At 55.3% G+C, this 25,686-nt stretch overlaps 2 protein-coding genes across 10 annotated transcripts; both read left to right on the top strand.

Moving 5' to 3' along the window:
• Positions 1-351: 351 nt before the first annotated feature.
• On the top strand, positions 352-5,234 carry GMFG (glia maturation factor gamma). The gene is made up of 7 exons (XM_047078081.1): positions 352-456; positions 887-983; positions 1,109-1,158; positions 1,971-2,020; positions 3,930-4,012; positions 4,743-4,816; positions 4,999-5,234. Exons 1-7 carry the CDS (start codon positions 454-456, stop codon positions 5,068-5,070), a joined length of 429 nt encoding a protein of 142 aa, XP_046934037.1. The 5' UTR covers positions 352-453; the 3' UTR covers positions 5,071-5,234.
• On the top strand, positions 898-22,444 carry LRFN1 (leucine rich repeat and fibronectin type III domain containing 1). 9 transcript variants are annotated; one of them, XM_047078073.1, is made up of 6 exons: positions 898-983; positions 12,951-13,068; positions 13,616-13,742; positions 15,389-15,443; positions 15,863-17,305; positions 20,713-22,444. In XM_047078073.1, the coding sequence occupies exons 5-6, from the start codon at positions 15,900-15,902 to the stop codon at positions 21,617-21,619; spliced, it is 2,313 nt and encodes a 770-aa protein (XP_046934029.1). In that variant the 5' UTR covers positions 898-983; positions 12,951-13,068; positions 13,616-13,742; positions 15,389-15,443; positions 15,863-15,899; the 3' UTR covers positions 21,620-22,444. The 9 variants fall into 9 exon arrangements, with proteins under 9 accessions (XP_046934029.1, XP_046934031.1, XP_046934028.1 ...); XM_047078075.1 differs by lacking the exons at positions 13,616-13,742; positions 15,389-15,443 and adding an exon at positions 15,309-15,358; XM_047078072.1 differs by lacking the exon at positions 13,616-13,742.
• The last annotated feature ends 3,242 nt before the right edge of the window (positions 22,445-25,686 follow it).

The raw sequence follows: 25,686 nt of genomic DNA on the forward strand, positions 1-25,686 counted from the left end.
ACATCCCTAAGTTCCCCCTTTTCTGCTCCAGAATTAAAATATTCCAGATGGGAGAGATCCAGGAAAGCTTCCTGGAGGAGGGGAGGAGTTAAAGAGCTCATTGTTATCTACTCTGTATTGAGTATGTCCACCATACCGGGAGGTATGTGAAGCTATTTTATCCTCACAAGAATCCTGAACCAGAGGGGCGAAGTTATTTAGCTAGGATCACACAGCAAGGCAGCATTCGAACCCAGGTCTAGGTGATTGCAAAGCCTGGGAGGTCCTGGCAGATGAGGGGAAGGAAGGAAGGGGAGGGGCCTTCTGAGACAGTTGTCCCAGAATGGGCATAAACAGGATGTGGTGGTGGATGAAACCTTTCCCCTGCCCCACACCCCGCCCCCTGAAGCCTTGGTCCCCACCCCTAGAAGACAGCGGAACTGAGAAAAGAAGAGGCCTGTGGACAGAAAAGTCATGGTCAGGGGGCCAGGGGTTGTATGGGAAGGGCTGGGGGCTGGGAGAGTGCCTGGGTGAAGGTCAGGCTGTGGGATAGAGGTCAGGGGCTAGGAGGGTGACCCCTGTGGCAAAGGGCCTGGCTGGAGGGAAGAGAGATGCCGTTTCCGGGTTTAGCCCCAGGCAGGCAGATCCTTGGGTCCCCTTGACCGTTCCCCAAGTGTGCCTGCTGAGAGGGCTGGAGTCCAGCCTCTACTCTGCACCCCAAGGGTGTGCATGGTAAGGGACAGTGTCTGCCCTAAGGAAAGGGCACTTTTTCCTAATTCCTAATGTTCACAGAAGCATCCTATGAGCCGTCAGGGCCCTCCTCTTTACTAGTGGAGAAACTGAGGTTTGGGGAAGGGGGCAGGGCTGGGTCCAGGTCAGCTCAGCTATGCTTGGGCTTCCCTGGCAGTCTGATTCCCTGGTGGTGTGCGAGGTGGACCCAGAGCTAAAGGAAAAGCTGAGGCAATTTCGCTTCCGAAAAGAGACGGACAACGCAGCCATAATAAGTGAGTGTCATCTTCTCCCCCAGAAGGATGGGTGAAGGGGTGGGGACACACAAGGAAGTCTGCGCCAGTGTCACGGGCGGGCGAATGGAAGGGGCGTCTAACCCCTGTGTGCCATCCCTCCCCAGTGAAGGTGGACAAAGACCGACAGATGGTGGTGCTGGAGGAAGAATTTCAGGTGAGGGGCTGGGAGGGATGGGACCCCCCCAGAAGTGCAGGGTGGGACTGGGAGAGCCAGGGGGCTGGAACTGATGCTCAGAGCTTGACACTGGGGGCCAGAAAGGCCTGGGGGTCAAGTTCCGGCTCAGCTGTGACTCGAGGCAAGAGATTTCACCTGCATGGGTCTGTTTCCTCATCTGTGAAATGGGGATACCGGTACCTCTCTCTCAGGGTTGTCTATGGATTCAATGATTTAATCCTTGTAGTGGGTTTAGAAGAAGGCCTGGCTCAGTGAAATGATGATGATGACGGTGACGATATTTTATTGGCACTTAAATGAGAGTTTCCAGGGAAGTAAAAAAAAAAAACAAAAACGAGCGGAAATCCTGTAAAAGGGTAGAGCCCACCCTTTCTTTCCTCGCTGTCTTTATCAGTAACATGGGGATGATAACAAAGCTTACTTCATAGTATCGTGGTAAGAATTTGGGGGAGGGTGGCCCAGGGAGGCTGACGCTGGGGCTGATCGACGGGAGGGGGATTGGCCAGGAGCTGGGCTCTCTCAGGTCCTCTGAAAGGCAGTGCAGCAAATGGTTACGATTTGAACCCAGGTTCAAATCTGAATCCTGCTGCTCGCTATCTGCAACCTTGAACAGGTGTCGTAACAACTCTGGGCCTCAGTTTGCTTACCTGTAAAGTGGGGGTAATAACAGAACCTACCCCACAGCCTTGTGGGAAAGGTCAATGAGTTGATCTATGTGTGTTTCTTAGACCAGTGTCTGGGCAAGTGCTTGGAAGTGCTTATTGAATGTCAGTCTTTTCTCCCCCCCTCAGAACATTTCTCCAGAGGAACTAAAAACAGAGCTGCCAGAGAGACAGCCGAGGTATTGTGGGGGAAGGAAGGGGAGGGTCAGGCCAGGGGGAGAGGGGTGATGATGAAGGAACAGACAGAGGGGCCCCTTGGATTCCTGTCTTAATCACGGGCTCTGATCCGTGTTTGAGGCCACGAACTCACACCCCAGGACCTTTTGTTTATTGCAGAGTTTTATACTGACAGTCACGTGACATTAGAGCTGGATTATTTTTTCCTTTGGGTACAAACTTTGTTAGATTTCGGTCTCCTCATTGCATTTCATTAAACAAAAAATGAAAAAAAAATTTCCTTTTTCAACGCACGAGAATATTTGGGGCGGCAGAGGAGTTATTTGACCTTTAACGATTGGAGGGAATCCTGTGCGAAGCCACACGAGGCTGGTGCTCTTTGTATGGAGGAGCTCTTTGACCCTTCTATGAAATCCAGTCTGTTTAGAGTTTTCATCTCCACTGGGGTGAATTTTGGGGTGCCCCGGGATTGCAACCCTCAATCTCAGGCTCTAGATCTCAGCCAGGATCAGCTCCCTTGGTATCTGACAAGTATAGTCACATTGGGCCTCATCCACAGAAGGGAAGCCTCAAACACAGGGCTTTTTTTTTTTTTTTAAGTTTATTTACTTTGAGAGAGAGAGAGAGAGAGAGAGCAAGAGTAGACAAGGGACAGAGAGAAAGGGGGAGAGAGAGAATCCCAAGCAGGCTCCACACTGTCAATGCAGAGCTCGATGTGGGGCTCGAACTCACAAACTGTGAGATCATGACTTGAGCCAAGATCAAGAGTTGGATGCTTAACTGACTGAGCCACCTAGGTGCCCCTCGAACACAGGGCTTAATGCTCTGCAGCTGCCTGCCATCTGGAAATTTTTTATGGTTTTATCTTTGAATTTGTGTTTTGTGTAAGGGTCTGATAGGACAATGGAGCATGTGCTGGGGGCTCGGAGCCTCCTCCGGCTCACACATGGTCCCTCCTCCAGCCCTGGACAGCTTCTCCCCTGGTCACTGACACCCAGTGAGTGCTGCTGCCCTCTGCCCCAGTCAGGGGCCTGAGTGCACATGTCGGGGGAGGGTCAGAGTCAGGGTCAAGGTTGGCACACACCCCCTGCATGACAGGTTCCAGGGTTTGTCTGCAAGCATCTGTACTTCCCCTGCGTGTGTGCTCATGCCCAAGAGAGCCTGACTTTATGTAGCAAACGTGAAAAGACTGTAATCACGGGGCACCCAGGTGGCTCAGTCTGTTAAGCATCCAACTCCAGATCAGGTCATGATCTCCCAGTTTGTGGGTTCGAGTCCCTCATCGGGCTCTGGGCTGACAGCTCAGAGCCTGGAGCCTGCTTCGGATCCTGTGTCTCCTTGTCTCTCTGCCCCTCTCCCATTCACACATGCTTTCTCTCTCTCAAAAAAAGTAAACTTAAAAAAAACAGAAAGACCACAGTCAGTCTGGAGACAGACTGCGGAAGAAGAACAGCCTTTCTCCTGCCTTTGGAACAACAGGCCCCATGTGTTCATTTTGCGCTGGGCTTGGCAAGTTATGTGGCTGGCCCTAGTCTCAGGCCAGAGATCTAGAACTCTGGACAGTACTGCATAGTACTTGAGCCCTTACACTCCGGCACTGAATTTCCTGGGCTCAAATCTTTCCTCTGTCCACAGAACCTCGGGTAAGTGACCTTACCTCTCTGGGCCTCAGTTTTCCCATCTGTAGTGTGGGGATAATAATAGCACTTATGTCATCGGTTATTGTGAATCGAACAAGCACCTCCTATTTGATTTTCATTTTGCATTTGAGGCCAGTGTCCTGGGTCTCATCTGTTAACCCTAAGGCTCTCAGACTCAGGCAAGATTTCAAGATTGTGGGCTCCGGCAATGGGCCCTGGACCTGGGCGCCAGGCCGAAGTATTGAATTTGAATCCCCTTTCACTGGTGTAGGTTCGTGGTTTACAGCTACAAGTATGTGCACGAGGACGGCCGAGTGTCCTACCCCTTGTGTTTCATCTTCTCCAGCCCCGTGGGTGAGACACAGCTGACACCTGTCCTGATAAGGGGGGGTCTTAGATGCTGTGTGTGCGGCATGTGAGAGTGTGTATGTGGGTGCAGGTACGTGTGAGCGGGCACTGCGTGAATGTGTGTATACGTGACTTGGCGAGTACGGGAGCGTGTGGTGCATGTGGTGTGTGCGTGTGTGTAGTGTGTGGATGTTGGGAGGGCAGCGGGGTGGGGGTGGGGGCTCAGATTCTTTAAGAATCCACCCATCCTCCTCAGTCCCAAGGTGTATAAGCAAGTTAGCCTCTTCCTTTTCCTTAGAAGCCCTGTCTGGCCTCTAAACCATCTCCAGGAACCCTCGGAATAGCAAGCCCCCAAACAAGTCCCAAAACTCTGAGTAGAGCTTCAAGAGACCACCTTGGAACAGCTCCCAAGACCCTTAGAAAGGGGCGCCTGGGTGGCGCAGTCGGTTAAGCGTCCGACTTCAGCCAGGTCACGATCTCGCGGTCCGTGAGTTCGAGCCCCGCGTCGGGCTCTGGGCTGATGGCTCAGAGCCTGGAGCCTGTTTCCGATTCTGTGTCTCCCTCTCTCTCTGCCCCTCCCCCGTTCATGCTCTGTCTCTCTCTGTCAAAAATAAATAAACATTGAAAAAAAAAAAAAAGACCCTTAGAAAAACTTCAGGGCCTGTATGACGTTGCTAGGGCCTTAGTGATAACCGGGGTCCCCCAGTTATGCTCCCTTCTCCTTTTTCCCATGCAGGCTGCAAGCCTGAACAACAAATGATGTATGCGGGGAGTAAAAACAGATTGGTGCAGACGGCGGAGCTCACGAAGGTCTGGGCCTGGGGCTGGGGCTCCCCAGTGTTAGGGAGGAGGAGGGGGAGGGTCTGGGCTTCCAGGTCTGAGGGAGGATGGGCTGAGGGTCCGGGACTCCAATTCTGAGGGAGGAGGGGGCCGGCGTGCTCGCCCTCTGAGTTCCTGATTGGATCTCAACGCTGAGACCTCTCCCCGCCCAGGTGTTTGAAATCCGCACCACTGAAGACCTCACCGAGGCCTGGCTCCAAGAGAAGTTGTCTTTCTTTCGTTGACCTCTGGGTTGGGGAACTGAAATCCTCATGTCTGAATTCCTGAAGAGACTGGGAACTCGGACCCCTAAGGACCTGAACATCCGAAACCCTAAAGAAATTAAAATGCAAGAACTCCTCAGCAGGAGGAGTTTAATTTAAAGAAATTAAAATGCAAGAGATCCTCAGCTGTCAGTTTGTTTCTCATTGTGGGCCCTACCCCACAGTCCCTGCAGTACCGGCCTTGGGCCAGCAGAGGGCAGGCAGACCAAGTGGATGGCCGTGAGTCCCAGGAGGAAAAGAGGATACCGATTTCTCAGAAAGGGAGGGGCCTGTAGGTTTTTCTAGGGTGTGTGGGTGTGTGGGTGGGTGGGAGGATGGAAGGGGGGCTAGGTTTCCTGGAGGAATGGGAAAATATCTGAATCCAGGAGGGGCCACTCCCAAGGGGAATAAGGACACCTGGATTCCTGAGAGGAAAAACGAGGCCGAGTGCCCATTTCCCCTCCTCCCACTTTCCCACCCCCGGCTCTAGGGGCATCAGACATTAGCCTGCACTGAATGCTACTTTCCTCAGTGAGCCCCCAGGCAGGAAGAATTTAAAGGCAGAAAAGTTGTTAAAGGATCAAATGTAATTGCTTCAAGGGAGTTGCCGGGGTTAGTGGTTTGTGTACTTAGGTAGGCCTGGGGGCCCCAGACTGGGATAGGGGAGGGGATCCTGGACTCTCAGTGGACCCCTGAGGGGTATGAGGTTGAAGGGCAGGAAAGGGACACCCTACCCGCCCCAGTCTGGAGAGTTTTCTTTCTTCTGGCATCTCTGAGCCTTTGACTCTCTCAGGCTCTCTTTGTCCCTGAGGGACATTTATTGAGCACCCACGGTGTACCAGGCTCCGAGAGTTCTGAGATGGGCAGGTCTTCACAGAGATAAATCACCCTTTCTTTCTCTTTGCTTCTCCTCCTGGTCTCTGTTCCTCCCTCTGTCCCCAGATCCAGGGACCTGGGAGCTCCCTCCCCACCCCCCCCCTTCCAGGTTCCCTGTTGAGAGGTGTTCGTTGCCATGGAAACAATGACACAATGACCTTGGGTTTGGGCAGCCCCTCCCCCAGCCCTGTCATTCCTGGGGGAGGGTCCACAAGCCCAGCTCCAAGCCCTCCCCAGCCCTTCCCGCCAGAGCACACCATCCCCCTCACCACTCCGCTCAACTCAACACTTGCCCCCCTTGTTTCCAGACTGGACCAGCCCTTTGCAAAGATAAGTCGCCCCCCTCTCTCCGCCCCCTGCCAGCATTTGGGGGAGGGGCGGATTTGAGCTCCTCTCTGACACCAGTCCTGGTGCCCTCCCCACCCCATCTCTGGCCAGGCACGTCTCTACTTCTCCCTCTGATCATAGCCTCAGTCTCTGATGGCTAGAGATGGAAGAAGAGGGCTGGGGATAGGAGGGGCCGTTCGATTAAGAGGCCAAGCAACTGCCGTCCTGCAGAGGTCTGAGAGGCAAAAGAACTTGTCCAAGGTCATGCACTTACGTGAGCAAATTAATAACAGTTAACGCTCTGATTGAGGGCTTCCTATGTGCCAGGTACTTGCGTAAGCACTTTATAGGTATTAACTCATTTAATCCTTACAATACCCTATGAAGATGGCATCCTTATTATCCCCAATTTACAGATGAGTAAACTGAGGCAAAAATTTTGGCAAAGCCAAAGGTAATTGCCTGAAGTCCCACTGGTAGTGGTTTGTACAGTTAAAACTTCCAACTCAAGGCTATCTGGTGGTCAATGGCCACTCCCTTTCTCAGGCAGGGGGTTTAGGGAATCAGCTCTTCCTCCTCCCCACGTAGTTGAACTTCTGTCGGCATCCAGGCTCATGATTGCAAACAATCCAATCAGAAAGAAGCATGTACGAGGAGTTGCCCAATCAGGAGCAGGGAGTTTGGAAAGCAAGGACCAATCAGAGAGGGTGGCTCTAGGGACTGCCCAATGCAGAGTAGGTTTGGCTAGAGGGATTGTGGGGGAACCAATCAGAGAGGCCATAACAGAATACACTATCCAATGGAGAGTCAGCACAATGGGGCGTGGCTCTAGCTTTGGGGCCACTCCTTCAAGGGGCCCCCAAACAAACTAGGGACCACCTTCTCTCCACCAACCTTCTCCTGGGCTTCCGCAGATCCAGGCTCCGTAATTTTTAAATCCAGGCTGTAGGTTTTCCCTGGGGGCACTTCTCCTTGCTAACCTTCAAGGAAAGTAGGGCTTATGTTGGAGAGGAAGAAACGGGATTTAGGGCAGAACTGAGAATGGCGAAAGGACTAGGCAAAAGGGACCAGTGCCTGGCCTGAAAGCTAGATGCTTTTGGGGTGGAGTTTAAGGTGCAGGGGGGAGTGCAGGGGCTAAGTGTGGGGGGATTGGTGGGTGGACCTGGGCCTGAGGGGCAAACTTAGGTCAGAAAGGGCTGGGGAGTTTTGCTTGGGCGGAGTCTTGGAGACCGGGGTGGACCTAGGCTTGGGGGCGGGGCCGAACTGTGGAAGTGTGAGAATGGTTTTGGGTCTCTGTTAGAAAATCTGGGTCAGGAATCAACGCGGAGGGAAACTTCTACCTGTTGCCCTCTTTTCAGGCCAATTCACATTCCCTGATCTTAGGGGACATTCTCTACCCGCCCCCCCCCCGGGGGTATCCCCCTTCCCTTCCAGTGACCCCAGGCTGGGGCATTATGTTTATTGCTGAGTGTGGCCCCTGCAGTGAGTCTGGAGTGGGCCTGGCTCCCAGGCCTTCTCCTAAGAGGCACTCAAGAACACGTCTTTACTGAGCACCTCCTGGGTGCCGTTCATTGTTGTGGACACCAGAGAAAAGTGGTGCCCATGCCACTCCCCTCAGGAGGCTTTATAGATCAATGACTAGACAATAGGCAATAAACAGATAAGTACACAGTAAAGAGGCGAAGAAGCAAACACGATGATTAACAAGCATAAGTGCCATGTAGGAAATAAAATGAGGTGATGTGATAGATAGAAATAGTGGGACCTGTTGGGACTATGCTTTTGCTGCCTCCTTAGTCTCTAGGAGAGCCCTCTGGCTCACCTCCCAACATTTATTATGAAAGATTTCAAACAGGCAGCAAAGTTGAAAATAATTTTACAGTGAACACCCATATACCCACCACCTAAATTCTACCATTAATGTTTTATCTTACTTGCTTTATCATAAACCCATCCATCAACCCTTCCGTCAATCCATCTTATTTTTTATGTATTTCAGAGTAACCTGCAGACATGAGGACAATTGGTAGGGGTGCAGGTGTGAACTGGGGCTGGGAAAGGAAGGCCTCTCTGAAGCGATTGCATTTGAGTTAAGACTTGGATGAAAAGGAGGAATCACTACAGTGGGGAAAGAGTGCAAAGACCCCAGGAGCTGTGATGAACTGATATATTGGAGAAGTAGAAAGATCACGGTTGGTTGGGACAGGGAAACCAGAGCTCTGGGAAGAGGGCAAGAGGTGGGCGGGGCCAGAGTTTCAGTCTGTGGGGTGGGGGTGGGGCTCTCTGCTTGGGCTCAGGCTCTTTGTTTCCCTATCTCTGAGGATCTCTGTCTCTCTAATTTTCATCTATCTTCTCATCCTGTCTTTTTCCCTCCTGTCCATCCCAGGTCCGCCCTCCCCTTCCTTTCCCTTATCGGTGTGACTTGAGGCAAGTTACCTAACCTCTCTGTGGTTTTATTTTCCTCATCTGTAAAATCAGGATGTGATGGGGCCTCCTCATCTGGCTCCTGGAAGGATTAACTGAAGTCATGTATGTGAAGCCCATAGAACCATTCCTGGCACACAACAGTTCTGGACACGTGTCCACTTTTGCTGTTGTTACTATTCTCTCTCCGTGCTCCCAGCCCTGGACCTCCGTATCCCATCAGGGAGCACCAGGAACCAGGGTGGGAGGTGGCGGTGGTGGTAGTGGTGGTGATGTTGGAATCTGAAGACTGAGGGGGGGGATTGTGAGTGTCCTTCGGGGGGGCATCTAATGGTTGTGAGTGGGGTCAAGGTTTACTAGAGGGGAGGCTCTGCAGAGGTACCCTTGATCTGGGGGTGGGGGGCAGGCAGGCTTTGTGCCATGACGTGACTAGGAAGAACTTAGGGAAGGGGTTTGGCAGAGGACCTTGATACAGTAGGATCCAAAATTGGAAGGGGTTGAGCTGCCAGGGAGCCAGGGACTGCAATAAGGTGGATTTGGAGGGGAGGCTTTGCTGGGTTTGGGGGTCTGGTGAGTATCTCAGAAAGAGGTGGAGAGTGGCCAGAGACACTCAGTGGGGTTTGGGGGAGGGGCTAGGGGTCAGCTATTGAATAGGAGTTGGGCAAGAAAGGAGTCTAACCAAGGAGGGAGTAAGGAATCCTGGTATCCATGGAAGTCACAGGGAAGGGGAAGGGTCTCCCGGGTCCAAAAGAGAGAATAGGAACAGGAAAGATGCAGGGAAAGAATCTGGGGCAAATCAGGGGTTCTGGAAACCAAGGGGTGCCTTAGAGGGGAGCATGGTCTGGGGTCTAACTGGGGGTAATGAGGAAAGTTAGGGGGAATAAGAGACATTTTGAGGTCCTCCTAGAAACTAGACATGGTCTGGAGTCCCTATTGGGGGTCAAGGAATGGTGTGTGGAAGGACACTGCTGGGGTCTCCAAGAAGCAGTAGGATGTGGTTTGGGTCCCCAGAGGGAGTAAGACATGATCTGGTGTCTCCCTAGATATTGATATATGGTTTGGGTCCTCTCTGGGGCGTGGTAACATTCATACCTGAATGTTATGGTATGATTTAGGGTCCCTGATGGGGGTGCTCCGGATGCCGTTAGGTGCTGGGATATGGTCTGGGGTCCCCGATGGAGTATGGGGCAGAGTCTGAGGTCACCAAGGAGCGTAGGACATGGTTGGTGGTCCTGGGTGGCTGTAGGACATGGTCTGGGTCCTCCAAGGAGGTAAGGCATGGCCTGAGGTTCCCCTGGGTATTGGGACACGCTCCCGAGATCTCCGCCGAGTCCCCACGCCAGTTGGGGCGTGGTCTGGGGGTCTCTGGGGAAGCCGGCAGGGCTGGGGGTGGGGCTGGGGAGGGGTCGGGGGCGGGCCGGCGGCTCCGCAGTGGAGAGGGGTCTGCGGCGGGCCCCGGAGCGGGGGTCTGGGCTGCGCGGCCGCCCCGCCCGCCCCCTCCGGTCGGCGCCCCCTCCCCCCTTGCGGCGGTGGTGGCGGCTGGGCTCCGGCGGCGGGCGGCGCGGAGGGCGGAGCTCGGCGGCGGCTCGGGAGGGAGGGCGGGAGGCGGGAGGGAGGCGGCCCCGCGGCACCGCGCCCCCTCCCCCGGCCCTCCCCCCACCATGGCGCGGAGCGAGGCGGCGGCGGCGGGGCCGGGCCCGGGGCCCCCCCGGGCTGGGTGAGCGCGGCCCGCAGCGGCCGGGGAGGCGGCGGGCGGGGGCGCCGGTGGGAGCGCGGGTGTGAGCGTGCGAGCGTGTGAGTGTGTGTCCGCGGCGCTGCGGCGGGCCCGGCGTGCGCTCGCGCGGCCCTGTGTGTGCCCGGCGCCGGCGTGTGCGGCGCCCTGCTTGTGTGGCCATCCGGGTGTGTGCTGGGTGTCGAGCCGAGGTGCTGTGTCCGGCCGCGCGCGTGTGTCCCCCGAGCGGCTGCTCCTCTGGCTGTGTGTCTGGGGGGCTGTCGCGCGCCCATCGGAGGGGCTGTGTGCAGGTGTGTGTGCGTGGGTTGTGTGCCCAGGTGTGTGTCCCCCCCCCCCCACGAGTGTGTGCGCGGGGCTGGCTGCGCTGGGTGTTTGTGTCCAGGTTGGATGTCCATCCGAGGGTTTGTGTAGCCGGGTGTGCCCGTCCTGGTGTCCATTTGTGTGTGTGTATGTGTGTGTCTGCGGGTTGTGTGTCTCCGAGGGTGTGTGTCTGTGCGTCCACGTCAGGTTCCCGGCCGGGGGCTAGGGCTCGTTCCTTGTGGGACCAGGCCTCTGTGTGGCTTTGGGGGAGGGGAGTTTGCCGCTCCCTCGGTCTATGTCAATTGGGGGGTCCTCAGCGGTCCTTGGGGGAGACCGCCATGTCTTCCCCTTCCCGGTGGCTGGGGGTGGGGGGGATGGGCGGCCGGTAGGTGGACAGATGGAGGGATGAGAGGCCGAGGGATGGACAGATGGGCCGGAGGGGAGGGGCACAGACCCAGCCCTTCCCCACCCACCCCACCCCAATCCCCCCCGCCCGCCAGATCTCCGCAGATGGGGCCGGACTTGCCGGCATACAGATGGCCAGGCCGGGGGACCTCTGGGCTGCCTTGTGGCGGGGCTCTGGGACTCAGTCCCCCAACCCTTTGAGACTCCACCTGCCGAACTCTGACCTCAGGCCCTGGCTTGTGCCTTGGTTGGGGGTTGGGGGGGATGTGCTGGGAGGGAAGGATGCTAGGATTTCTTTGGCCTGGGAAGTAGGTGGGGTGGGGGCACCTCAGGGCCAGGAGGGATGTGTGTTCATGACTGTATGTGAGTGTGAATCTATGCCTATCTGTTGACTATGCTACCGTGGTTCAATATTGTGTATGCATTTTGGAAGTGTGTAAATCCCTCACAGGGCTGTTGTGTGAGCATGTGTCTTATGAGTGAACATCTCAGAATGTCTGTGCAAGGTGAATCTTTTTGTGCCTGTGTGCTTGTGTATCAATTTTGTGTGTCTGTGTGTGCTTGTAGTTCTGTGTCATGTGTGTGAGGTGTGTATCAGCTAGGGTGTGCATTTGGGCATCTGTTGGTGTGGGGATATATCAGTTTTGTGACCATGCATCATGGGGACATGTGAAGTTGTATGAGTGTGTATGAGTGTGTTTGGACGTTTAAAAGCATGCACCTGTGTATCTTTGTGCAAGTGAGTATATGTTATATGTGTGTGCCCCTGTGTGTTGGCTAGTGTGCACGTGTTTCTCTCTTATAGGTGCATGTATCCGATTGTCTGCAAGAAGGCACATGGGTTTCTCTGTTGTGTGTGTGCATATGTATATATGAATGTGCAAGGGAAAGTCAATGTTGTACATGTGTGGTTGTGTGCAGGTTGTGTGCAGGTTGTGTCAACCTTGAGGGTGTGGGTCTATGTTGTGAGTCCATTTATGTGTCAGTGTTGGTCTCTGGGGATTGGTCTATGTGCAGGGCGTATGCACACATGTGCCTGTCTTCTTGGCATAAGGCTGACCCCACTTCTTGGCCCAGTGAGATTTGGGCCCATGTGGTGTGACCCGTGGTATGCTGGGGTCCATCCAGGGGGTCCAAGGACACAAGGGCGTCCACATGCGGGGCTAAGAGGCCATGGAGGGTGGGGGGCACACATCATGCTGGTGGGTCCATGGAAATCCAGATGTAGAGACTTGGGCCCATGTGGGTTTTGGCATGTCCACACATGTCGGTGTGACAATGGTGTAATGGCAAGGATGGGGACCGCTGGTTCTTTCCTACCCCCAGTACCACTCAGCTCTTTGAAATTGGAGGACTAGGATGTGAACTCTGGAAGGAGGAGACTGGAAGCCTGGAATCCTGGATCTGAGAAGGCTGCTGGGAGGCCAGATTCCTGGGTCTTGAGAAAGGAAGAAACTGAGACCTGGACTCTGGAGTTTGAAGGAGGAGGAAGCTGGGGTTGTAGACACCAGGGTGGAAGGAAGGGGAAGGGGCTGGGGTTCCTGGCCTCTTGGGCCCACAGAGGACAAAGAGTTAAAGCCCCGGACTCCTGGGTTTTGGAGGGTGAACAGTCCTGAGACCCAGACTCCCTGGATTCCAGAAACAACTCACTGGGTCTGTCTGAGCCTATGCAGAGCCTGCAGCAGGAGGGCTGAGAGAATGATCACACCAGGGACTTCCTTGGCTGAGATGGTCTCTGAGGCAGGTCTTCAAAGAGGAGCCAGCAGGATGCTAATAGGGTCATTTTGTTCCTTTGCAGGTACCGGCCCAGGCCCTAACTCCCTGCAGAGAGGTGAGTGGGGTCCCTCAGGCTGGGGAGAGAGATGTGGAGTGATTGGGCCTGTTCTGAGCCAGCTGGAGGCCTGGAGCCCTGCCTGGTATGGATTTCAGGGCAGGGTATGGCAGTGTCGAAAGGGCCCCGGGGCTGGGGCGGGGGGAGGGGGAGGGGGCGGCCATGACCACAAGATCAGGAGCATCATGTCTGGATCAGGGCTCGTGGTAGAGCCAGGGCATGGGTGGTAGGTGGGGGTTTCGGGCCTGGAAGCATCCCCTCTCTGGGTGGGTCAGGTGGTTGGGACAAGGAAGTCTCCTGATGATACCAGTAGGGGGTACAGAGAGTTTCGTGACATGAAGTGAACCTTGCATTTGGAGAGCGACATGGTTTACCATTTTGTGTGTGTGTGTGCGTGCATGCATGTGGGAAGATCTCCTGGTAGACTGATCGGCTAGTGGCTGGGAGAGAGGCAGAGAAAATGATACAATAATAATGATGATGATGATGATGATGATGGTGATGATGTTAATAATAGCTGCTGACACTTATGTAGTGTTTAGTCTGTCAGGAACTATTCTGAACATGTTACAGTGTATTATACTTCGTAACAACCCCATGAGGTAGGTGCTGTCGTCATCCCCATTTTACAGAGGAGCACACTGAGGCACAAAGAGGGGAAGTCACTGGATTCAAGTCGCGCAACGGGGAACTGGGGTGTGAACCTGAGCGGCCAGGCCCGGATTCTTTCTTGCAATGCTGCACTACCTCTCAAGAAATGTTAGCTATTTTCATTGCTGTTATTATCCCTTCGACTCGAGTCCCACCCCAGCTGTGGGAGGCAAAACTGGGCACTTCTGTTTCATAGATTGGGGTTCTGAGCCTTAGAGACCCCCACAGGCAGGCAGGTGCAGAGCTGGGCCTCCCAACTCAGGAGTTCTGCCTTTCAGGTTTTCCATTCGATACAGAGCTTTATCCCAGGAGGATCGCAAGACAAGTTAATAGGGGGTGCTCAGAGATGGTGGGATGCCCTGCCTCTGCTTCTTTTTCTCTCTCCAGCCCGGGCGCTGTCCCTCTGTCTCTATCTCTTCCTCCATCTTGGTCTCTCTGTAATCTCTTAGGATCACTTCCCGCCTCTCCCTCTCCCTCACTCTTCCTCTCCCCATCTCTTGGGCTCAACGCCCTTCTCTGCCTGTTTCCTCCTTTCTTAGTGCTCCAGTCTGTCTTGGTTTCAGGCTGGCTCCTTGCCTCTGCACCTTTCTTTCAGAGTCTTTCTCTTTTCCTTATTTATTTATTTATTTAAGCTCTGCCCAATGTGGGCTCGAACTCGCCACGCTGCGATCGAGGGTCACATGCTCTACTGACTGAGCCAGCCAGGCGCCCCTCAGCTTCTTTTCCTTTTTGTCCCTTTGTCTCTCTCTCTCTGACTCTGCGTCTCTGTGTCTGCCAGTGCATCTCCCCCCTTGCCCACTTGTCTCTCCCTGTCTCTTTGCCCCTCTCTCTCTGACTCTCTTGGTCCCCCTCCCCACAGGCTGAAGGATCAGGGCCACAGCAGGCCACAGCCCCAAACTGCAGATCCCTAGGAGGTGGGCCAGCAAGGGACTGGGTGCGGGGTGGGGTGAAAACAGTTTCAGGGACGCCCCCTTCCCATCCTTCCCTCTTCACCCCCCCACCCACCCGGTGTTGTGATGGGAACTGACATGTCGTGGGCTGCAGCCGCCGCAGGGGAATCCCTGCCGGAAGGTTTTGCCTGGAGCAGAGGCATAGCGTGAGTGTGTGAGGGTGTGTGTGAGTGTGGGCATGTATGGGGCCTTGTATGTGCCCGCTGATGTGAGCGTGGAAGTCTGCCCACTGTTTGGGAGCTCACCAGAGCCCAGGATGAAGCCAGGTTCAGAGAAGGACTTCCCAAGACTGGGACGGAGACTGCTGTGTTTTTCTCAGCGCCTCCTAACTTCAGATTCCCTCTGCCACTCCCAAGGGTGTGTGTGTGGGGGTGGTGGTGGTAGTGGTTCCCCTTAACATTTACTGGATACTTACTGTGTGTCAGGCCCTGTGCTCAGTGGCCCCAATGAATGAGCTCACTGAACCCTTGCAACAACCCCGCAAAGATGGTATGATTGTCATCCCGTTGTACAAATTAGGAAATTATGGCCTAGTTAGGGGAAATCATTGGTCTGCGGTCACAGAACCAGCTAGTGGGGAGCCAGGACTGAACCTGAGTCTGTTTGATTTCAGAGCACTTACTCTTAATAATAGTGCACACTTCTGTACCTGGCATATATTGGGCCCTCAATGATCATGATGAGAATAATTACCAACACGTATTGAACACATTTTATGTTGCAGGCACGGTTCTAAGTACACTATGCTCATTGATCCAGTTAATCCTCACAGAGGTAAGGCCTGTTTTTATCTCCATTTTACAGATGAAGAAACGGAGATTCAGAGAGGTTCAGACACTTGCCCGAGGTCACACAGCTAGTAAGTGTCAGAGCTGGAATTTGAACCCGGGGACTATGGCTTTGAAATCCACAACCTTAAACCCTAGTCAACCCTGATTTTTAAAAATATTTAGTGGGTACTGGAAGGCCCAGACTAGGCCAGGTGTCACCGCACCCCTCTGGTTGGAAAATCATGAGAGGTCTGGGCCTCCTAGGGGAAGGTCAGAGATGGGATTAGGACCCTGGGGGTGGGGGGTGGAGGGCCGTGTAATTTACTAACCAGCATGGAAATATTGTCTGTTAACAACAAATGCATGCCAGGTGATGATCAGTCCTGCCTCTGTTCAGACTGGATGTCAGGAAGGCAGGGACCTGAGGCAGACTTCTAGCAGGACATTGTGGGTGGCCAGGCTGGTGGTCAAGCCCTGTGCCTGGGTAACCCGTCTCGTTCCCTTGCAGGTCTCCCGCCCCACTCCTCCTGCCTTCCATCTGCACCATGGCTCCGGGCCCCTTCTCCTCGGCGCTCCCCTCGCCGCCACCTGCCGCCCTGCCCTTTCTGCTGCTGCTCTGGGCCGGGGCATCCCGTGGGCAGCCCTGCCCCGGCCGCTGCATCTGCCAGAACGTGGCGCCCACGCTGACCATGCTGTGCGCCAAGACCGGCTTGCTCTTCGTGCCGCCGGCCATCGACCGGCGCGTGGTGGAGCTGCGGCTCACCGACAACTTCATCGCGGCCGTCCGCCGCAGAGACTTCGCCAACATGACCAGCCTGGTGCACCTCACCCTGTCCCGTAACACCATCGGCCAGGTGGCCGCCGGCGCCTTCGCTGACCTCCGCGCCCTCCGCGCCCTGCACCTCGACAGCAACCGCCTGGCCGAGGTGCGTGGCGACCAGCTCCGCGGCTTGGGCAACCTTCGCCACCTGATCCTCGGCAACAACCAGATCCGCCGGGTCGAGTCAGCTGCCTTCGACGCCTTCCTGTCCACCGTGGAGGACCTGGATCTGTCCTACAACAATCTCGAGGCCCTGCCGTGGGAGGCTGTGGGCCAGATGGTGAACCTGAACACCCTCACGCTGGACCACAATCTCATCGACCATATCGCTGAAGGTACCTTTGTGCAGCTGCACAAACTGGTTCGCCTGGACATGACCTCCAACCGCCTCCATAAACTGCCCCCCGATGGGCTCTTCCTGAGGTCCCAAGGTTCGGGGCCGAAGCCGCCCACGCCGCTCACGGTCAGCTTCGGCGGCAACCCTCTGCACTGCAACTGCGAGCTGCTGTGGCTGCGGCGGCTGACCCGAGAGGACGACCTGGAGACGTGCGCCACCCCGGAACACCTCACCGACCGCTACTTCTGGTCCATTCCTGAGGAGGAGTTCCTGTGTGAACCCCCGCTGATTACACGGCAGGCGGGGGGCCGGGCCCTGGTGGTGGAGGGCCAGGCGGTCAGCCTGCGGTGCCGCGCTGTGGGTGACCCTGAGCCCGTGGTGCATTGGGTCGCACCCGATGGGCGGTTGCTGGGGAACTCGAGCCGGACCCGGGTTCGGGGGGATGGGACACTGGATGTAACCATCACCACCTTAAGGGACAGTGGCACCTTCACGTGCATCGCCTCCAACGCCGCTGGGGAAGCGACGGCCCCCGTGGAGGTGTGCGTGGTACCCCTGCCTCTGATGGCGCCCCCGCCGGCCGCCCCGCCGCCCCTCACCGAGCCCGGCTCCTCAGACATCGCCACGCCCGGCCGACCCGGTGCCAACGAATCGGCCGCTGAGCGCCGGCTCGTGGCGGCCGAGCTCACCTCGAACTCGGTGCTCATCCGCTGGCCGGCCCAGAGGCCCGTGCCCGGCATCCGCATGTACCAGGTCCAGTACAACAGCTCCGCAGATGACTCCCTTGTCTACAGGTGGGTGCTGCAGTCCCAGGACCTCTACCTCCTCCAGGGGCCCACCCTCCCATCTGCCCACTCCGTTGGCCTTCTTGCTCAGCTGTGGTTCTCTAGATGGACATGTGGAGTTGTCTTGGGCCCTCACCCGCCCCGTCTCCTCCTCTCTAGTTCTGTCTCCCTATCTCTTTCTGGTTTTCCTGCGTTTAGTAAATCTTCGTCGAGGACCCACACGAGCCAGACTAGGGCCGGGCACTGGAGTTATAATAGTGAACGTGCCCAGCAGCATCCCTGCTCTCTGGGGTTCATGGTCTAGGTCACTGCTGGCCGAGGGTGCTTGATTCTGCACCTTGTCAGTTAAACATTTTGGAACATGAAATATTCTCACACACTTATGATTAACCCATACCAGTGTTACTGTTAGCAACACATCAGGTACATTATAGAACGGGGAACAAAAAGTATGAGAAAAATATATAAATGACCATTTGATCCTCCCTACTTTGTTGTGAAGCAATGATGATACCCCCTCCCATTTTATAGACACACCTAAGTTATTTCCACCATCCACTGGGTTAGCAGCCCTTGCCCTGGTGTGGACAGATCTGTACAGCATAGACAGGCATTAAAGGGCTACTTTCTCCCATCAATTCTCTTGCTTTTGCCTCTGTCTGTCCCGTCTCTCCCTCCTGTCCTTATGAGGCACCAAGCCCCTGCTCCGTGCTAGGCCCTGTGCTATCTCATTTGAGCTTCCCAACTCTGCCGTGAAGCAGTCATGATCCCCCTTCCCTTTTTATAGACAGGGAAACTGAGACTCAGTGGGGGGAATCACGTGCTCAAGGTCACAGAGGAAGTGACCAGGATTCCAGCCCTAACCCTTCTAACTCCTAATCTTGCCCTTTATACATTGAACACACATTTATTGAGCCCCTCCTTTTTGCCAGGCAGGGATTAGGGGAGAAGGATAATACATTTCTGTCAATAGCTTTTTTTTTTTTTTAATTTTTGTTTTCAACGTTTATTTATTTTTGGGACAGAGAGAGACAGAGCATGAACGGGGGAGGGGCAGAGAGAGAGGGAGACACAGAATCGGAAACAGGCTCCAGGCTCTGAGCCATCAGCCCAGAGCCCGACGCGGGCCTCGAACTCACGGACCGCGAGATCGTGACCTGGCTGAAGTCGGAGGCTTAGCCAACTGCGCCACCCAGGCGCCCCCTGTCAATAGCTTTTAGTTTCTGTGTCTCTCCACCTCTCTGTTTCTCTTCTTCTCTAACTCTTAGCCTCTGTGTGGTGCGGTGAGGGGAGGTTCACAGACCCTCAGACCGTGCATGTATGCAGATGTTGGTGGCCCTGTGTCCCCAGCAGGGCAACAGACCCCTGTTCTCTTCCTTTCCCCTCAAGGCCACAGTTCAGTCCTCTGTCCCCCATTGCAGATGCCTGTGCTACGGTGCTGCAGGGGTTAACCTCCTCACTGCTGCCACGGGCGGAGGTGACATCCAACCAGAAGCCTGCTCTGCTGCTTGCTTGCGTCTTGCAGCCAATTAGAGACACATGGGCTGAAGCTTTCTTAAGGAGCCAGCCTCTGTCCTTGAAAAGTGGGGAGCCCCTAGCAACCGGTTACTTTGGGGGAAAGGAGCAAGAGGAATCCAATGCTCTTTGGGAGAGGAGATGAGAGGAGGAGGAAGACTTACAGCCAGGGGCCCAAGGCTGGAAGGGGTGGGGGGCAATGTGTGAAATGGCAGGCAGGGGGTGAGTTGGAAAAGCGGGTAGGCCTTTATGGGTGGGGGGGGGGATGGGGACCATGCTTGAAGTCTTTTGGTTTGAAGGGTGGCTCTGGCTATAAGGGAGCTGAGGTGGGCTTCAGGACCAGAGATGGCAGAGGTGGCTTGTTAGGGAGAATGTGAAGTTGCTGAGGGGCTAGAGGCCTGTGGAGGGGGGGGGGGGGGGGGGCGTGGCCTTTCAGAGGAGATGGAGCTCCTGCCACATGGTCTTGGGCAACAGTCCTGGTCTCTGGTGACCCACTATGAGATTTTTAGGTGAGGGGAGCTTGTGAGGTTGAGTGCTGGGCATACAAATCCATGTGGATGTGGCAGTCCTGGCTTAGCCAAGGCTGGATGTGGCCAACAGCACAGAAGAGATGTGCCCAACAGAAGAGGGTCAAGGCCTAGTGGGAATGCTCTTCCAGCTGGGGAAGAGTGCCATTGGCAGTAAAGTGTGAGCCACGGTGAGGGTGACTGGCCAGCACTGGGTGGGATGCAAGCTAATCATGATGAAATTATCCAGTGCCAGGCTTTAGGTAGGTTAACTCATTCATACTTCACACTTTCTCTATGAAGAAGACAGAAGAATTCTTACTGTCTCCATTTTGGGGAAATGAGGCACAGAGATGTTAAGAAACTTGCCTAAGGTCACAGAGCTAGCAAGGGGCAGCAGAGAGACTCAAACACAGGCCCCCAGGCTTTGTCGGCATAACCACTTCTTTGCACTGTCCCTTGTTAGAAGGCAGGGGCCTATAGCAAGAGAGTGGCATGCTTGCTTGGTTACCTTTGACCCGATTGTGGATGAAATTTACCCTGGGGGCATGATTTCACGACCTCTGGTGGTATGGGGCACAGCATGAACACAAGGTGATCGATATTGCAGGACACGCAAAGAGCGGACATGGTCCCAGGCACAGTAGGGAAACCGTCTGTAGTAGGCCCTGTGGAGTGTGGCTTGGAAGTGATTGGTCAACCAGAAGTGGAGTGGCCTATAGCCAGGTCCCCTTGGTGGGTGGGAATATGTAGTTGAGGGAATATGATTTGGAAATAGACAGAGGCGGCTAGATGTATGTACCCAAGGTGGGACATGCAGATGAGGGGCGTGGCCTGTATCATGGTTTCCCGGAAAGGATGGGAATACGTAGAAAAAAGAAACTAGAAGAGCATCCGTTGTCCCAGTAGCAGTAAGACAGGGGGTGTGAGTTGACTTCGGTGTCCACCCGAGGGAGGATGGGACATGCAGGATATAGTATTGGGGCCCCTTCAAGGATGGAAATCTATAGATCAGAGACTCTGAATGGCAGCTGACCCAAATTAAAGGCATGTTCCTTCAGGGCAGGATTTAAAAGCTATAGTACTCCTCCCAGGCAGGGTCCAGGATATGTAGACGAGGGAACACGAATGGCAGATATTATCGTAGCAGGTGATGAAACACCACAGGGAGTGGTTCTGAGGTCTGGGCTTGCAGATGAGGGGCGTGACCTGTAGCAGGGGTCCTGAGAGGATGTACATTTGCTGCTTGAATGGCTGCTGTTGTCCCATAGAGAGTGAAATATCGGTAGGAATGCATGGTTTGCTCCCCGTTGGTCACCACGGATGGGACACGCAAATGAAGCGGTACCGTTCATAGTGGAGCTAACCCAGTGCTGATGCCGTCCCCTCCTGCAGGATGATCCCATCCACCAGCCAGACCTTCCTGGTGAATGATCTGGCAGCAGGCCGCGCCTACGACCTGTGCGTGCTGGCAGTCTACGACGACGGGGCCACTGCACTGCCGGCCACGCGAGTGGTGGGCTGTGTGCAGTTTACCACTGCCGGGGATCCCGCGCCCTGCCGCCCACTGAGGGCCCATTTCTTGGGTGGCACCATGATCATCGCCATTGGGGGCGTCATCGTCGCCTCGGTCCTCGTCTTCATCGTTCTGCTCATGATCCGCTATAAGGTCTACGGCGACGGAGATGGCCGCCGCGTCAAGGGTACCTCCAGGTCGCCTCCGCGGGTCAGCCACGTGTGCTCGCAGACCAACGGCGCAGGCGCATCGCAGGCCCCGCCCCCGCCGGCGCAAGACCGTTACGAGGCGCTGCGCGAGGTGACGTCCCCAGCTGCTGCCGCTTTGGCGGTCGAGGCGAAGGCCACCGCCGCCGAGATGGATTCCACCGAGCCAGAGGCCGTCCTTGGACGCTCCCTGGGCGGCTCAGCCACCTCGCTGTGCCTGCTGCCGTCTGAGGAAATCTCTGGGGAGGAGTCTCGGGCCACGGCGGGCCCTCGGAGGAGCCGTTCCGGGGCCCTGGGGCCGCCAGCTTCGGCGCCCCCCACTCTAGCTCTGGTTCCTGGGGGGGCCCCGGCCCGGCCGAGGCCGCAGCAGCGCTATTCGTTCGACGGGGACTACGGGGCACTCTTCCAGAGCCACAGTTACCCGCGCCGCGCCCGGCGGACAAAGCGCCACCGGTCCACGCCGCACCTGGACGGGGCCGGAGGGGGCGCGGCCGGGGAGGACGGAGACCTGGGGCTGGGCTCCGCCAGGGCACGCCTGGCCTTTACCAGCACCGAGTGGATGCTGGAGAGTACCGTCTGAGCGGCGGGCGGGCGCCGGGACGCCTGGGTGCCGCGGACAAACGCCCAGCCACCCGGACGCTGGGGCAGGACTCGGGGGCGAAAGCACGGCGCCTAGTGGTCAGACTGGAGGGGGAGACGCGCCCTTCTCCTCCCTGAAGGGGGCGAGGCTGCCTCGTCTGCAGCTCTTGGCCACGCCCCCGGGCCCGGGGGAGTTAGGGGGCGGGCAGCCGGGCCCCCCTCCTCCAAGGACTCCTCGTCCCCCTCCTGCCCCTCCCCCCGCGCGCTCGCGGACCTCGCTGGAGCCGGTGCCTTACACAGCGAAGCGCGGGGAGGGGCAGGGCCCCCCCGACACTGCAGCACTGAGACACGAGCCCCCTCCCCCCGCCCGGGACCGGGGCAGGGGCGAGGGGCCCATTTCTTGTATCTGGCTGGACTAGATCCTATTCTGTCCCGCGGCGGCCTCCAAAGCCCCCACCCCCACCCCATTCACCTCCCTGGTCCCGTCGGGTCTGGCTTGGGGTCCCCCTTTCTCTGTTTGTTCCCTTCCTCTCTGTCCCGCCCTATGTCGTCTTTGTCTCATGTCTCTGTCCTTCCCTATCTGTCTCTGTCCCGCCGTCTCTTCTCCCTCCCATATCTTGTCCAGTCTCCCTCTCTCTCCTGATTACCTCTTCCCCACTACACACTCTCCCGGGCAGGTCCCACTGGAAGGACCAGAGTCTCCCCTATCCCTTCCTCTTTCCCCAAATAAATCCCCACATGAACAAGATCTAAAACCAAATCCTCCCCTCCCTGCCGGAGCCGGGACCCTCCGCCGCAGCAGAATTAAACTTTTTTCTGTGTCTGAGGCCGCTCTGCTGACCTCTGTGTGTCCGTGTGTTTGGGGGGATATGTGTGTGTGATCTGAATTACAGCGTGCCGACTCAAGTGAGACTGAAGGAAGGACGGCTAGTTGGGACCAGGGATACTTGCAGATAGTTTCCCGTCCTCTGGCTTAGAGGTGGGGAATAATAAAAATGATAACAGCTAACATTTAGTGAGTGCTTACTATGTGCCAAGCACTTACGACATTTAATCCTCTGAACAACCCTAGTACACCTGCACTGTTATCCTGTTTTGCAGATGAGGAAATTGAGCCCAGAAAAGTTAAGTAACTTACCCAAGGTCACATAGCCAGAACAGAAGGTAGCAAAATTGGGATTGAAAAAGGCAGGCAGCCTGACTTCTGAGTCTGTATTCTTAACCATAAAACTGTACCGCTGAGCAGCTTGGTGGATGTTCATTCTGCACATGGGCTAAGCACAGCTCAGCTCTCTGAGGTCAGACCGCTAGCTGTTTGAAGTGGATATGTTTAATCCCATTTTACAGTCAGGAATCTGAACCAGGGAGAAATGAAAGGCACTATCCCAAGGCCCCCAGATGAGGAAATAGGGTAGCTGGCAGTTTGACCTCAGTATCGACTCCTCTCTACTACACTATATTGCCTCTGGCATCCATCTGGAGGCCAGGGAATGGCCCCAAAGACCTTGGTTAGCTGAGGGTATCCAAAGTCAACCTGGGGGAGGGGATGAGGGAAAATGCTCATTGGTCGCTGTCTGGAATTTGAGGGATTCTAGGTGCTAGAGTTTGCTGGGAGCACAGAGAATGGTGTGTGGGGAAGAGTTTCTCAGGGGAGGCTGAGGGCTATGGCTGGGGAAGGGAAGTTGGTCCGATGGGGGTGCCCCAGCCCTTGGGGAGAAGGGCTTGGCCTGCAGTGAAAACTACTCCTCGATCCTGGAGAAGGAGGAAAAAGGCTTCTTGCCAGCCAGGGGCCCCCTGAGGCCTGGAGAGGAGGAGAGAAAGACGGAAATAGAAACGAAGCAGGAGGGAGGGGGATGGAGCTGGGCAGACAGGGTGGGAAGCAGCAAGGACAGAAGCACCAGCGACTCACATGCCATGAGGCTCCCTCACCCAGTGGCCCAGCCACACTTCTCTCAGTCATCACGACTCCTGGCTACTGAGGGCTTCCCACATGCCAGGCGCTGTGCTCACAGACCCTCCCTGATGCAAGCAGAGAGCATGCAAGCCAGTGCCCAGCAAAATGGAGTTACTCAGCACGATCGCATTTATGCTCTGCAACAGATGTGTGTAGCGTGTGCATCCGATTCTCTAGAGGAGGAAACTGAAGTTGAGAGAGGTTAAGGGAGCTGGCCCAAGACCACACAACCACCAAAGGGCAGAGCCACGATTGGAAAGCTTACCGCCTCCAAATCCTGCACACCTAACCAGCTGACTATATTGTCTCTGATTCACCCAATAAAGCTTTCTCGAGCATGTACTGCGTACCTGGCTCTGTGCAGGGGATACAACAGTGAACAAAATAGTTAAATAAGACAAAACAAGAAACCCCTGCCCCATGGAGCTTATATGCCCCAGGGGAGGGAGGGCGTGACAGTAAACGCCTTGTCCGGTGGTAAATAAATGTCGCATAAAGAATGAAAATGGAAGAGGACAAGGACTGGTGGGGGTGGGAGGGTGGGGAGGCCTGCTTCAGATCGGGGGGTCAAGGAGTGTGGTGCCGGAGCTGAAGAAATCCATTGTAGGAAGAGCCAGGGAAAAGCATTTTAGGCAAAGTGAATGGCACATGCAAAGCCCTTAAGGGAAGCAGGTGCTTCGTGTGCTGGAGGTACTATGGCTGGGCTGGAGTGAGTGGGAGAGTGGGAGGGGGGGAGGCGGAAGAGGTGAGCAGGAAGAGATTCTGAAGAGCCTTGTGGGCTGGGGTCAAGAGTCAAGATTTTATTCTCAGAGCTACGGGAAGCCAATGGAGGGATTTCTGTAGAGGCAGTATACGGTCTGATTTTTGTGGAGACCCCAGCTTTGGGGTGGGGTGTGCGTGCCTTAGAAACTGAATCAGCAACTGCCATCTCAGAGTTTGGCCATCTACCCGTTGACACATTTGGGGCCAACATGATCCCCGGTTCGGCCCTTTGGATGACACTCCATCCACCTTCCTTCACCTGTAACCTCTTCATTTTAGCAGAGATGTATTTATCAATGTCAATGCCATGCTTGGTTTTCAAAATCGAGAGCTTTAAGGGGCACCTGGGTGTCTCGGTCAGTTATGCGTCCGGCTCTTGGTTTCGGCTCAAGTCGTGATCTCACAGTTCGTGAGTTTGAGCCCTACCTTGGGCTCTGTGCTGACAGCTCGAAGCCTGCTTGGGATTTCTCTCTCCTTCTATTGCTGCCCCCTCCCTGGATCTCTCTCTCTCTTTCTCTCAAAAAATAAATAAATAAACATAAAAAGGTCGAGAGCTTTAAATCCAAGGAACAGGTACACTAGGTGAGAGAGGGCATAGTATCATCCAAGGGAAATGATTATCCCTTCTGTGCCTGGCCCTGTGCTGGGCACTGGAGACCCAGCGGCAACTAAGACAGACCCAGTCCCTGCCCTCCTGGGGCTCAGGGCAACTGCATCCATATTGCTGTAAGAAGCACAGGAGACTGTGGGAGCCCAGCGGAGCTGACCCTGACCAGAGGTTCAAGGACATGTGTATTAGTCTGAGTCTTTGGGTAGCAAGTGATAGGAGCTCAGCTTCCCTGGACTAGACATAAAAAGTGGGCATTGTTGGCTTATATATGTGGGAAGCAGACGATTAAGGGCAGAGCTACAAGGAACTTGGCCTTAGAGACTGGAACCCAGGTTCAGTTCCACCCAGACGCTTTTCTCACTCATTTCTCCTCTCTGCTTCTCCCAGCTCAGATTCATCCTCTTCAACCACATGTGGTGGGGGCAATGGCCATTTATTTACAGACACAGACTGGATGCTTCTAGCCCTATAGCCTAAAGGTAAAATGGCAAAAATCTCCTCCAATCCTAAATGAAAAAAAAAAAATCAGGGAAGGGCTCTGATTGGTCTGACCAGAGTCACGTACCACCCCAGCACTGACTGTAGCATCCAAGGGACTATAATTTTTAAAGTTTATTTATTTATTTTGAGAGAGAGAGAGAGAGAGAGAGAGAGAGAGAGAGAGAGAACAAGCAGGGGAGGATCAGAGAGAGAGAAAGAAAGACAGAATCCCAAGCAAGTGCTGCGTTAACAGCATGGAGCC

The sequence above is a fragment of the Lynx rufus genome, unplaced genomic scaffold, assembly GCF_022079265.1.
Source record: "Lynx rufus isolate CCGP_SWC_20201006 ecotype Redwood Valley unplaced genomic scaffold, mLynRuf1.p SCAF_16, whole genome shotgun sequence".
Lineage (NCBI taxonomy): Eukaryota > Metazoa > Chordata > Mammalia > Carnivora > Felidae > Lynx > Lynx rufus.

What these genes read in the sequence shown, in the direction of transcription:
- GMFG (XM_047078081.1), top strand. An exon ending in GGACAACGCAGCCATAATAA is followed by an intron (nt 984 to 1,108) that starts GTGAGTGTCATC and finishes ATCCCTCCCCAG; the next exon opens with TGAAGGTGGACAAAGACCGA. An exon ending in CTGCCAGAGAGACAGCCGAG is followed by an intron (nt 2,021 to 3,929) that starts GTATTGTGGGGG and finishes TCACTGGTGTAG; the next exon opens with GTTCGTGGTTTACAGCTACA.
- LRFN1 (XM_047078073.1), top strand. Translation starts at nt 15,900, where the DNA reads ATGGCTCCGGGCCCCTTCTCCTCGGCGCTCCCCTCGCCGCCACCTGCC. An exon ending in GATGACTCCCTTGTCTACAG is followed by an intron (nt 17,306 to 20,712) that starts GTGGGTGCTGCA and finishes CCCCTCCTGCAG; the next exon opens with GATGATCCCATCCACCAGCC.